This window comes from Corticium candelabrum, chromosome 14 (genome assembly GCF_963422355.1).
Source record: "Corticium candelabrum chromosome 14, ooCorCand1.1, whole genome shotgun sequence".
Taxonomy (NCBI): Eukaryota; Metazoa; Porifera; class Homoscleromorpha; order Homosclerophorida; family Plakinidae; genus Corticium; species Corticium candelabrum.
In genome coordinates, this window is record NC_085098.1 from 247900 (window position 1) to 262430 (window position 14531).

The window sequence follows — 14531 nt, forward strand, 5'->3', positions numbered from 1 at the left end:
ACTTCTTCTGTTGTCTGTCGTTGCAATGGGCACAATTCCACATATTTGAAAAATACATCCTGAATAACTAAAATGAATTGTGATCCATTTTCGGTTCGAGGTAACTGTTGCGTCGTTACCGACTATATATTGTTCTATTGCAGCTCGCTTACAGTGTGTACGCAATACTATACCAGACTACACAAAGTACTATATAGTGTCATAGTCTATATATATATATATATATATATATATATATATATATATATATATATATATATATATATATATATATACTCTAAATCCAGCACGTTCTACAAAGCCCTAGAAGTTTCGTTCTTTTGGGGGCCTAATCCTGTTCTTGCTCACAAATTTTCTTCTCCAGGAAAGCCTGCCGCTTTGGTTAAAAGTTCCATGGCATTTCTTACTGCTGGTATTTTACAAGCTTCTACAATGACCAAATTAAGCTTATGGGATGCACAATGTACATACACTGCCTTGGGAAACTCTGCTTGAATTCTAGCCTTGACACCCTGAGATTTCCGGCCATGTTCTCAGCACCATCGTAACCCTGCCCTCTGAGGATGTCAGCCTCTAACCCATATCGCATTATTGTGTCAAGTATCAAAGAGGCTAAGGCTTCATATATATATATATATATATATATATATATATATATATATATATATATATATATATATATATATGTTAATGAGTACTAGGGGTAGTCCCATAGTCCCTTACTCTATCTACTACACTCCCTTCTACTAAATCTCTCGATATCTCCTGGAGGTCTTCTATTGTTCCTTCAAGGGCGTCACGTCTTAGGGGCTAGAGAGGGCGCTAGCCCCCCACTTTTTTAGGGCGTGGCTTGCTATATTTTGAGTCAATTCTATTTTCAACGTTAATTAAACAGAAGTGTAGCTTGTCTTTAGCTAAATTAGCTGATTCAGCATAGATGTAGTACTGCTATGAAGGACTGCCTGGAAATCGAGGCTAAAGCACCCGGATACGGAAAATGTCAGCGGGAGACAGCTGTCACAGCAGCAGCTCTGTCAGCCTCAGCAGCGACAAGAACACAAAGCGGAAAGGACAGAAACTCCTTACCACCTTTCTAAGGTCCACTAACAACGTATCGCGGATTGTTGAAATGGAAAAGTAACACGCCAATTTTTTAGATCAAGAACTTCCCTGCAGCCAGAGTCGTCTCACTCCAAGTCTTTGTCATCTTTTTGTACGTCAAGGTTCGACGATACAGCTAGTTCTATCGTGACTGTGACTGTCTCTACTAGTACTACTGCTAGTGAATCTGGCCCGAAAGATTCTGTGTGTCATGCGTTTGATCCTTGCCGAGGTCCAACTGCTTGTTCTGTGACCAATGGCCCGTATCAACCTTGTGCAAAAGAACTGCCGCATGGGAAATTTCCTCAGACGAAATCTGGCACTTGTAATAGGTCCTTTCAACCACACTGGTACACACAATTTTGCTGGCTTGAGTACAGCCCTGCAGCGGATTCCGCGTTCTGCTTTCCTTGTCGGCTGACAGTAAAGCATAACCTGGATAAACAAGGTTGTCCAGACCAAGCGTTCGTGAGTAGAGGTTTCAGGAAGTGGAAGTCAGCAGTAGCTGACATGAGGCGTCACGAGGAATCTTTGAGTCATATTTCAAATGTTGGAGTGTGGAAGAATAGCCAACAGCAGGATGCAACCAGAGGAAGTGTTATGCAACAGTTGAGTACAGCCTACCAGACACAAGTAGAGCTGAACAGACGCAATTTACGTAAAATTTTTGAAGTAATTTTTTTAATGGGAAGACAAAACATCCCATTGAGAGGCCACGATGAATCTAAAGATTCTCACAACAGAGGAAATCTGCTGGAATTTCTTGAATATCTGTCACGGTACTGCCCTGACTTAAAACGCCATTTGGAAGGAAACTTTCACTACGTAAGCCCCAAAAGCCAAAACGACATGTTGAAACTCATTGCATCTAACATTCAGAAGAGAATTACGACAGCTGTCAAACACTGCGGCTTCTTTGGACTAATATGTGACGAGTCACAAGACATATCAAGGGTAGAACAAATGTCTGTCAATGTAAGGTTTGTAACAGACAGCCTGAATGTAGAGGAGAGGTTTCTTGGATTTTGGCCTTTAAAAGGTACTGACGGAGAAAGTCTGTTTCAGCAACTGACGCAAGTTTTGCTTGAGACGGGCCTATCAATGTCTATGGTACGGGCACAGTGTTATGATGGAGCGTCAAGCATGTGCGGGAAGCACTCAGGTTTAGCTACCAGGCTTCAGGAGGTCGAGAAGAAAGCTGGATATGTGCATTGCCATGCCCACAGATTGAACCTCAGTCTTCAAAACAGCTGCGAGAACGTTACAGATGTGCGAAACGTTCTAGGTGCTGTTTCCAGTCTCTATAATTTACTTGAAGGATCAGCCAAGAGACATGAAAAGTTTCAAGATGTGCAACGAAGACAGAACGAAGGAAAGGGCCCGCAAGCAGTACTCCAACGACCATGTCATACTAGGTGGGGTTCCAGGCACGCAGCAGTCCATACTGTTAGGCAACAGTTTGCATCAATTCTGATTGCTCTGGACGAGCTCTCTGACGATGCTGCGATCGGAAGTGAAGCTCACTGTTTACTGACTGTTGTATCTTCATTCAATTTTCTCTTCTATGTGTCCGTTCTAGACACTCTACTAGGATTAATCTCTCATCTATCCCAGTACCTGCAGGGAGAGAACGTAGATCTTCAGGCAGCAAAAAGATCAGCTGATAGCGTCATTGCTACTCTACAAAGTTTCAGAACAAATGAAAGTTTTGAGAATTTCTGGCAGTCATCGGAGAAAGAGAGTAAAGCAAAAAACCTGACTCCACCAGCTCTCCTTCGAGCTCGTCGACCTTCTCACCGAATTGACGAACGAAGCACGACCCAATATCAGCCACTGTCACCAAAAGAACGTTATCGACAAGCATATTATGAATTATTGGATATCATGGTATCAGACCTAACTCGACGCTTTTGTAGCAAAGATTACCGTGTGTTCTGTGGAATTGAGAAGTTGTTGTCCGAGTCAGTCTCGTTATCGGCGCCAGATCAGTCGCTTGTGAGTGAGATATTACACTTTTACACAGGTGACTTTGACAACACTCAGTTCACGTCTGAAATAAGAGTATTTTACAATTATTCTAAACTGCACTTTTCTAAAGACGTTGTGGAGACCGGCAACATAGGTGCTCTTGCTCGTCAGTTTGTTTCTCTCCGTTGCACAGAATTGTTTCCCCAAGTCTTCAAACTGTTCAAGTTGTTTCTCTGCATTCCTGCTACATCTTCAACTGCAGAGCGGTCGTTTTCTGCTCTAAGGCGACTAAAATCATGGCTGCGAACTAGGATGGCTGACGAGCGCCTCCGGTCCCTTGCTCTGATGTGCTTCGAATGCGACATTGCTAAGGAACTGGAGAGTAATATTGATGATCTTGTTTCACAATTTGGTGCTCTTTGTGACAGACGTCTTCCTCTACAATAGTTAGTAAACTTTTTGTAATGTTGATATTAAAAAGAATTTAATATATATGACGCCATGAATTACGTCACATATCTCAGCTTCAAATTTGCGCCCCCCCACTTTTGGGACCCATGTGACGCCCTTGGTTCCTTGTGGGATATCGTCGATTTTCTCTCTCTGTTGACTTCTCAATTGGTTTCTTTGTTGGCATGTTATCAGTCTGTTCCGACTGTGTCTCTGTTAACTCAGGGTGGCTAGGAGTAGTGGGTACTGAGTCTTCCCCGGTAGAGTCCGTTGATGACATTGTCTTCTCAGCATTCACTTCGAAATAATTTCCAGCTTGTGGTGAAATCATAGTCGCTGTACTATCATGAGTATTGGAAGTTTGCTCCTGATGTACATCCTGTGGAAAACTTCTGATATCACGATGTAATATATGGTCTACATGAACATACCTAGCCTGACCATTCACATTTACAAGATAGTTGCTCGGTCCCAGTTTCTGGACTACTGTTCCAGAGAGCCACCGTCCCCGACTATCTTGTCTTGGGTTCCATACTGCCACTGATTCTCCAGGTAACATCTCACGATGTCTGGATGCAGCTTCTGTTTGGCTCTCCTGTCTGTCTCGAATCTCTCCTCCAACTGTAGGTTTAACAAGACTTAGTCTTGTTCGTAAGACTCTCTTCATTAGCAATTCGGATGACGTTTTTCCTGTTGAGGTATTTGGAGTCGACCTATACTGCCGCAGTAATATAGATATTTGATGTCGAATAGTGCGTCCTCTAGGTCGTGCCTCCATAGATCTCTTGAAGATTTGAACTGCTCGTTCTGCTTGTCCATTGCTCGATGGGTGATACGGAGGGGTGAGTTGGTGTTTGACACCATTTCCTTTCATGAACTTCCGAAATTCTACTGACCTAAATTGTGGACCATTATCTGTTACCAATCGTCCTGGAATGCCATGAAAACTAAAAACTCGCCTCATCACCTCTATTGTCCTACTAGCCGTTGTACTAGTGCCCATTTCATGCACTTCCAACCATTTCGAAAAAGCGTCCATCATAATAAGATAATGTTGACCTTCAAAGTCTGCGAAATCCGCGTGAACTCTCTCCCAAGGTGCTGTGGGATACATCCATGGATGAGGAATACCAGCAGGCGGTTTATTCCTCTGACTTTGGCAAATTTCACATTTCTTGCACAATTCTTCCAACGTCATGTCCAAACTCGGCCACCAGATATACGAGCTAGCTAATGCTTTCATTCGATTTGAACCCAGGTGATTTTCATGAAGATCTGCTAGAACTCTTGACTGTAATTTTTGCGGTATTATCACACGTTTTCCCCAAAGTAAACAGTTCTCTTCAACGCTAAGTTCATCTGACCGTCGTGAGTAGGGTTGTAACCTTGAATCGATGTGACTTTTCCAGTTCCATCCAGACAATGTATACTGGTATGCCCGTCTCAAAATTGGATCTGCTTTAGTCTCTTGTGCTACTTCTGCTGCTGTTACAGGTAGATTTTCACAGCAATCCACATGGTACAATTCCTGGTTAGGGTCTATGACATTCACTTCCATTGGCAGTCGGGAGAGCATATCTGCTTCCTTATTCTTCTCTCCAGCCATATACTCCAGGTTGTACTCATATGCACTTAAAATTAGTGCCCACCTCTGCAGCCTTGCTGCTGCTAACGCTGGGATGCCCTGTTTAGGTCCCAGAATTTTGACCAAAGGTTTGTGATCTGTCACTAGTGTAAATCTTCGACCAATGAGGAACTTGTGGAAATGACGAACGCCGAAAATGATTGCCAGTGCTTCACGCTCTATTTGGGCGTAGCCCTTTTCTGCTGATGACAGTGTCCGTGAAGCAAATGCCACTGGTCTCTCCGATCCATCCTCAAACTCGTGACTCAAACAGGCTCCTATTCCATATGGGGATGCGTCACATTTGAGCTTGACTGGTCGAGACAAATCATAGTGCGTAAGAAAACCAGACTGTAATAACTTGTTCTTTGCTGTATTGAATGCGGCCCTGTGTTTCCTTGTCCATCTCCACTGTTTTCCTTTTTGAAGTAACTCATACAATGCTTGTAGAGTATTCGACAGATTCGGTAAGAAATGGCTGTAATAGTTCAACAGCCCCAGAAATGCCTTCAATTCAGTCACATTTCTTGGCTCAGGTGCTTCCCTGGTAGCCTTGACCTTGTCTTCTGTAGGCTTCAGACCTTCGTGATCTACCCTGTGACCTAAGTATGTCACCTCAGACTGACCAAATTCACATTTGTCCTTCTTTAGCCGGACTCCTCTTTGCTTTAGGCGTTGTAATACTTGCTTCACTCTTGCATCGTGCTCAGCATCAATTGAACCGACAATCAGTATGTCATCGAAAAAACAACAAACTCCTGGTATTCCAAACAATATCATATCCATCGTTTTCTGGAAAATACTCGGTGCTGTTCGTATACCAAAAGACATTCTGGTATAAGTAAAAAAACCCTTCCTAGTATTTATGGTTAAATACTCTTGGCTCCCGGTATCCACTTCCATTTGTTGGTAAGCTTGCTTTAGATCAAGCCTGGTAAATCGTCGACCACCCGCTAAAGTAGCAAATAAATCCTGAGCATTTGGTGTGGAATACTCAATATTTCCCAAATATTCATTGATGGTTACTTTGTAGTCACCACACAATCTGATACTGCCGTCAGATTTCCTCATCACTACTATCGGTGAAGCCCACTCGCTCTGATCTACAGGTGTCAGTACTCCTTCTCTGACTAAACGATCGATTTCAGTATCCACTTTAGCTTGTAACGCAAATGGTACTGGTCTTGCCTTATGAAAGACTGGCCTTGCATTGGCACTCCAAGTAATTTTCGCTTGCACTCCTTGCAGCTTTCCCATTCCTTCCTTGAATAACTCAGGAAACTCGTGTACCGGATCCAGGACATTCAAGCTAAATAAAGATGCCCAGTCCAACTTCAGTTGCGACAACCAATTCCTGCCAAGCACTGCTGGCTTATTTGCAGCATTGACGACAACTACTCTACCTCGTATTTCTTGATCTACGTAGCGTACTGGTACTACCGCTTCTCCGCGCACAGACAATGTCTGTCCACAATATGACTGTAATTTCACGTTGCTGCTCTGGAGTTTGACATGAGATAGTTGTTCTCATAGGTCTCCCTGGGAATCACGGTAATAGTTGCACCCGTGTCAACAATCAGCTCTAATTCTCGTCCAGCTACAGTCATATTGACTTTGATTGCATCCTGACTTCCCAGACCATAAAGTGAACATACTTCCTCTTCTTCCACTTGTAACGTGGCTTGTTTCTGGTACTTTGTATTCTTGGTACCCGTTGCTCCGCTCCTGTTCTTAAAATCGCCTTGCTTCTTACTCCGTCAGCCTTTTGCGATATGTCCCTTCTTGTGACATAAATAGCACTCTCTTGATTTCATCTGACACTTATCAGGAACGTGCCCCTTGCCATTGCATCTGTAGCATACTTTCACATCAGATTGTGCTGTCTTTGACCTCCCACTGCTACTACTTTGCATGCTAAATGTCGTCTCGTGGTCTGTTGTTGATCCGTGTCTGCGCGTGTCTCCTCGCAAAGCTATCGTTTCTTGTCTTGCCGATTCAAAAGCTTGCGCTATTCGTACCGCTCTCTCGAGTGTTAAGTCAGTTTCCGCTAGAATTTTCTGCTGTAGGGCTTCTACTCGTAATCTACACACGAATTGGTCCCTCAAGGCAACTGACAACTTGTCTCCGAACTCACAGTGTTTAGCTAGACGACGCAATTCTGACAAGAACACCGTAACAGTCTCACCTTCTTTCTGTTGTCTCTTGTAATAACGGAATCGCTCGGCTATGACAATCTTCTTTGGCTCGTAGTGATTTCTCAGTTGCTGAATGATATCATCAAGCTCCAAATCTTGCGGTTGGCGAGGTCGTACCAAGGTCCGCAACAAACTGTAGGTCGATGCACCCACAGACGTTAGAAAGATTGCCTTCCTACGAGCTACGTGCTCGTCTCCTATCGGTACTGCGTTTGCCAGGCAGTAAATCTCGAACCTTTCCTTGTATTCGCCGATGCTTTCTACTCCTGCTCGAAATTCGCCCAACAACCCGTGTTTCAAATTCGCGGCTGCACTCGCCATCCTCGTCGCCACTGTTGCGTCGTTACCGACTATATATTGTTCTATTGCAGCTCGCTTACAGTGTGTACGCAATACTATACCAGACTACACAAAGTACTATATAGTGTCATAGTCTATATATATATATATATATATATATATATATATATATGTTAATGAGTACTAGGGGTAGTCCCATAGTCCCTTACTCTACTACAGTAAGGGTCCTTTAATGTCTATTTCGACTCTCTCAAACGGTTTCTCTGCTATAGGACGTTCTTTCAATGGAGCTCGCGCTCTTTGATGTGGTGGCATCCTTTCCCCACATGTATGACAAGATTTGGTGTAATCCATTACATCTCTGTTTACAGTGCTCCACCCAAATCGATCCAATGTCCGAGTCAATGTCTTCTTGACACCCTGATGTCCTGAGAAGGCATTATCATGCGCCAGCGAAGTACTTCAGGTATCAAAGCAATAGGTACGACAATCTGCGAATGCCCTTGAGACGATGTTCTACGTAAAATATTCCATCTTTAGATAGCGTTAACTTCTCCCGTAGTAAACGTTGTAATTGTAGTTGTTCTGGATGATCCAAACTCAATTGCTTCGATGTATCTCCACTAACATGGCTAGATGCCGCTGATAGCACAAGATCTCTCCTCTGGAAGTCCTTGAAAGTGTTTGTCGTCCAACAATCGCTCAACATACAAACTTTTGGTGAGCTTCCTTGAGGCGAAAACAATGACGCGGGACTTGTTATATTGTCTTCCTGAGTAAACTTTTCTTCGTCATTACCAAATCCAAGACGACTGAGAGCATCCGCCACTCTATTTTGATCTACTTTTATGTATTCAGTAGTAAAACATTATTCTTGTAATTCCGCTATCCATCTGGCACGACGGCCCACGGGTCTTTGGCAGTATATAGATATTGGAGTGGAAAATGATCAGTCCGCAGCAAAAATTCTGTTCCAAGCAAATGGTGTCGAAAGTGACGAGTTGCCATAACGACTGCAAGAAATTCTCTATCATATGTAGAGTATCGTCTCTCTGTCTTAGATAAAACTCTACTAAAATATGCAATCGGCCGTAGTCCTTCTGAACTTTCTTGTGCCAGTTCTGCACCAATCCCTACAGTTGATGCATCTGTAGTCAAAACAAATTGTTTATCTGCAACAGGATGAGCCAAGATCGGTGCTGTAGACAGTTTTTGCTTCAAAGTATTAAATGCATCTTGACAATGAGTTGACCACTGAAGTTTCTGTTCTCCAGCTAACATAGATATCAAAGGTGCTGCAATTGTAGCATACCGTGGAATAAATCGACGATAAAAACCAGTGATGTCCAAGAAAACCTTCACCTCCTTGACAGTAGTGGGTGTAGGTATTCTTTCAATAGCAGCAACCTTCTCTAGATCACGATTAATTCCTTCTGCACTAATACGAAATCCACAGAATATTGCCTGAGTTGTAACAAATTGACATTTCTTCGCATTAAGTCGAAGTACGTGTTTGTGAAGAGTTGTAAATGCTTGTTCCAACTGATCCAAATGTAATTGAAATGTGTCTGAAACTATACAGAGATCATCCATATAGAGGACTAGCTGAATAGGTGTTAAGTGTCCCAGAACTAGTGACATCATTCGACAAAACGTTGCTGGAGCTCCCTTCAACCCAAAGGGCATTCTGTTGAATTCATACAAACCTGAAGGTGTCCGGAACGCTGTCTTTTTCTTATCCTTTTCCACGATTGGTACTTGAAAATATCCTCTTGCCAAGACCAAGATACTAAAAAATTTTGCTCCTGATAGTGACTCAATCACCTCTTGAAGATTTCCAGTTGGTATTGCTGTTTCTTTAGTTTTACCACTTAACTGTCGGTAGTCTACGCATAAACGAAGACTCCCATCACTCTTTCTAACTGGACATATAGGTGCCGCATATCCAGAAGTAGATGGTCGAATTATCCCATCTCGCCGTAATCGTCTCACCTCATCTTCAACCTCAGCTTTCCATCTTGTAGGTAGACGTCGAGGGCGGCAAGCTATTGGAGTTTTGGTAGTAAGCGGAATCGTATGTTCAACATCCACTAAATACCCTTCATTGCCTGGACAAGCGAACACGTGCACGTCCCGATGACGTTTTAGAAGATTCTCCAATTGTTGTTTCTCATCAGAGCTCAATGACTCACCCACATCTATGTCAACCATTGGCTTGTAAATATCGGTACTCTTTCCAACAGGTCTTCGATCCACCCCATCCAACGCAGTTGCTTCAGTAAATTCCGCCAAACTCTGTCCTTTATGTATTACTACAGGTTCTGTGCAGGCGTTCATAACTCTCACCGGAACATCTCTCCCTTTTCCTCCAACACAATAGGTAGTACATCCCAAAAGTCCTGAACGTTCAGATAACTCATCCACTACTTCCACAATTCCTGTCCATTTACTAGTAACATTGGAGTGTATATTTCCCCAAATGGTGGTTTCTTGCCCAGGCCCGACTAGTACACTGCTTGGCGAATACACCCGATCAAACTTCAATAAACGCACTTCAGACCTTGTTGGTTCTGATTTGACTGGTTGGAATGTTGTCACTTCTTCCCCTTTCAAGAACAACTTTTTATCAGCGACATCTATCTGGACCTCAAGGGTCGACAGATTATCAGTGCCCAAAACCCCACAGTCGATTCCTTTCACAACGTAAAATGAACTGTATACCTTTTGAGATCCCAACTGAAACGACGTAACTACAGTTCCTTCACACTGTAAGGTAGTACCATCAACCATTATTGGTTAGCGAACAATATTCCTTCTAACTGTAATGTGGTTCATCTGAACAACATCAAGTGGTATCAAGCTGACGTCTGCTCCTGTAATCAACCAAAAAAGAAAGAGGTTGCTGCTCAATATTAGCGCGGTAACCATAATTAGACCGTGAAGAGCCGTGGCTAAATTAGTGATCTGACCTCCTCTCTTTGATGCAGGAGATGCAGCGGTACAGTTTCGGGCAACATGCCCGGTCTCAAACATCGATGACAATCGTGAAAATGAGGACAATTAGACCGGAGGTGGTTAACATCACCACAAATATAACATCTCTTACCAAGCATTGGGTCTCGAGGTTGCTGATACTTCCTTCTAGGTGTCCACCTCCGACCGCGACCACGCATCGACTGCGCTGTCGCTTGGGTGTCTAAAGTGTCGTTGCCAAAAGCGGTAACTGTCTGACGAGTAGATGGCATATCGTTATAGATTTTCATGTCACATCCGGAAACTTCATTGACTGCTGAAGCCGGTACACTGCTTTGATTGACTGGACTTGCATTTGCCGGTGCCGGTCTGACTGATGGAATTCCGGCTAATCGAAGTTGGTTGACTTCCTCAGCTAATTCTTTGACAACTCTAGCGTTAGTAGTCTTGTCTCTTCTCAACAGAATTTGGAATTCTCTCGGTAGACCACCTAGAAAGACGTCTCTGGCCAAAGTAATCGCGGACCCACTATCACACCCCGGATACGCTAGCCGTACTAACCTGTCAATGTCGTGCGCGAACGCCGCTGGAGGTTCTTCAAACTGTTTCCATTTTCTGCCGCGCAACTCCTCCACCGCGAGCCACCTATCCATTGCCCCACCGAGGAACTCCTTCTCTAGTGAAACCACGATAACATCAAAATCTTGCTTTTCCTCACTGTCCAGACGTCGATAGTTCTCAAAGGCCGCCCCTTCTAATCGGGACGCTAGGGCGCGTGCGTTCTTCTCTCCCTTAAAACCATTAAGTGCTATCCAGACAGTGATACGGTCTAGAAAGGAAAGTAAATTTCCAGTTCCATCGAAAACCTGAGGCGCATCACGTTGCATTCTAAAATCCCACTCCTGTCACCAATGTGATACACGGCGATTGCAGGTAAAAAGACTGATGTATTATAAGTAAGCGATGTGTTATATAACCACTGATATGCTAACGTGCGCTAAGACGTAAAACTATTATATTACTACATTACATTACTTTTAATTAATAGTGGGATGCAGCTTAATGAACAGGTACATCTACGAGTTGCGTACTAATTTGTATGCCGCGTTGTACTGTAGACGCGAGCTTTAGAGTTACTGCATGTCTCTAGTTGTTGAGTTAGTTTGGACAGCTAGAGCTAAGGTGATACGTGTAGTACATCTAGAGGTTGTAGAAAGCCTTCTGGTTCTATCTGCGCTATCATGCAGGTTGCATGTGTTCTAGGTGCTCTAGACAAAACTGCAGTTTGGCCAATCCTACGCATCTATCTACACTATCCACCTATTCTTCTATCAACAGCTAGGTGCGTGCATGAGACAATATCTAAAGAGAAATGAAATTAGCGCAAGAGACTGGACTACAATGTAATAGCTGTCTCCACGCCGCACAGTACGCTAATTAATTTGTGCTTTGACGCTCAACTACAAGTAGATCGAGTTCATGTTCATGACGCGACCATGCCTAGACGCGCCTTCAGCTACAATAGCACTTCCAGTTAACTGTCTGAAGCGGCGTACAGGTGTAGAAACTCAGTACAGAAGAAAGCAGACACGTGCTGATGTGATTAGCAGAAACTGCGCCTAGTTTAATTGAATCAACGTATCAGCACGCGTTGAAATGCACCCCTACACGTCCAATCGATGACTCCCTACCGCGTACACTGCTACGTACTTGTTCTTTCAATTTTCTTTTCTGATGCACTCAAATTATTTGAGAGAACGGTGCGCGTTTAGTTTCTGTTAGTTTAAAGCTGGCCATCAGTTCATTGAAAACTACGAGTCAAAGGAACGGGACTTTGAAGAAGTCACGTGACTTGCGAGGAGCTGTATACTAACGGGTTCTATTTGCCCCAAATCTCTGTGGCTGGCTGACTATGTACGCCAAAAATGACCATATATGGGTGTCACGCTTCAGGAATGTATGGTATGCAAGCGAGTGACCAATCACGCCGCATTATTCTTCTTTGTGTCGCACGCGGCAACGAGGGACAATGGCCGGGCAGCCAATCACTACGCGCTGTTCGACATGAGAGAACATGTAGCTAGAAAGACGTCAATTTTTGATCAGAAACAACAGAAACGTTGTATTTCAAGTAGCGCTACCTGAAAATCTACGAGCATCCAATCTTGCTGCCGTAGTATGCACAAACGTGAAGAGTAGTGCGCGCTTCACGTACGGGACTTCTTTGCTAACGCGCGTCGCCAACTACCGATACCGTAGCTAATTACGTAACGCGATACACAAAGACATACAGAATTTATAGCTATAGCTTTGAAAAATTAGAACCGGCTTCTATCCTGTCTACGGTCGACAGAAGAAGCAGTCAGCAGCCGCGTTGTTTGGATACACTCTGTGTACGTACACGAGACTAGATGGGGGAAGATAAATTTGCTCCACTCCGAATAGAAGCTACTCCCAATGAGTATTGCTTCGTAGCTTTCATTTGAAGCGACGTTCGACGAAGGTTCACGCATTACTAGTATATACAACATCCGCTTTTTCGTCGGCAAAGCAATTTCTAATATACTGCACCTAAAAATTTACAAATTTGAAATAATAAAATTTTAAATTTTGATTTTTAAAAATTAAAATTTGAAAATGTAATGCAAATTTTTTAAAAATAAAAACCTTATATAAAAATTAAAATTTGAAAATTTAAAATGGCCGAAAGACCCACTGACCGAGAAGGTTTGCATAAAAACATTTCAAAAATTGTACAGAGTCCCCTCTCGAGGGATCGACCCTCGCATGAAATTTCTCGATGACGCAAACGCTACGCATTCCAGTTATTCGAACACACACCCACGCCAGTTCTGTGTAGACTGTACGTGTCGTCGTCCTTCGCAAAGCTTCCAGCAATCGAATATTTCGTGCCGATGAAACTTACTCTTCTACTCAGTGACTCTAGCCGCTTCGTCTCTCCAAATTCTGATTGCATTTTCACTAAATCCAACCAACACGTCTTCTATAGCAAGCGCTACACGGGAGAGTGTCGATTTCTACCGAAAAAGCGCAAAGAGCAAGATTCGGATTCATTCAGCTTATCCGGGACCTCGCAACAAAGATTGCACGTGACGTGTCTACGTCTTCCGTCAGAACGCTACAGTACTGTAAACCAGTACGAAGTACTGGCATGGATCTAGTTGCCGAGCGTAGTTACAAATAAGAACACAAAAGAATGACTCAACAGCTAGCAATCGACTGATGTCAGTACATTTCCATGCCATGCATGAGTGGCACTTTCTGCGCAAATAACCCAATCATCTGCTGTTGGTTGGATTTCCTATTCACATGGAGAGAGTCTACCAACTTGATTCAATGAAACAACCCCACACTCATCAGGTGCTTTCTACACCAGTTGTCTCGCTTCTTGTTTGCTTGATATCAAGCAAAACAAGAATCGATGAGATGCTGAAGTATCAGGCAGCTGGTCATTAATGACACCTAGCTACAGCAAACACCATTTACAAAAGCAATTCTAGAAAAACAGTAATCCATATATAGCAACAGTCAGTTTTCTCTCTGTGTGATTCAGTGTCTGTGCATGACTTTGCTTTGGTCCTTGTGTAACTATTCAACTTGTTCCTTTGACAGCTTTCTAGGTTCTTCCTTTGCCTGTCTCTCTTCTTTTCATATTTACTTTTTGCTAGTTTTCTCTTGCTTTTTCTGTAATCTTATTTGCCAAGTTTTCTGCTGTATTTGCAGCTCGTGAACAACCTCTGGAATGCATGAAAGGTGAACAGTTGGTTGCTTAGTATACTGTATAGAAGATCTCAATTCGTCCTGACAAACCTTACACCAACAGAATAATTTGAACACCCGTTACAGAACCATATGGGTATCTGTATTTCATGAGAAGCGTGTTTCAGTGTGCTAGGGCT

At 43.2% G+C, this 14531-nt stretch overlaps 2 protein-coding genes across 2 annotated transcripts; one reads left to right on the top strand and one right to left on the bottom strand.

The window, feature by feature from the left end:
* Positions 1 to 837: 837 nt before the first annotated feature.
* On the top strand, positions 838 to 3621 carry LOC134189855 (zinc finger MYM-type protein 1-like). The gene is made up of 2 exons (XM_062658251.1): positions 838 to 1098; positions 1158 to 3621. The coding sequence occupies exons 1-2, from the start codon at positions 998 to 1000 to the stop codon at positions 3514 to 3516; spliced, it is 2460 nt and encodes an 819-aa protein (XP_062514235.1). The 5' UTR covers positions 838 to 997; the 3' UTR covers positions 3517 to 3621.
* On the bottom strand, positions 3596 to 6750 carry LOC134189856 (uncharacterized protein K02A2.6-like). Its single transcript, XM_062658252.1, has 2 exons — positions 6694 to 6750; positions 3596 to 6643 (listed from the first exon to the last, which is right to left on the bottom strand). The coding sequence occupies exons 1-2, from the start codon at positions 6748 to 6750 to the stop codon at positions 3596 to 3598; spliced, it is 3105 nt and encodes a 1034-aa protein (XP_062514236.1).
* Positions 6751 to 14531: the final 7781 nt, after the last annotated feature.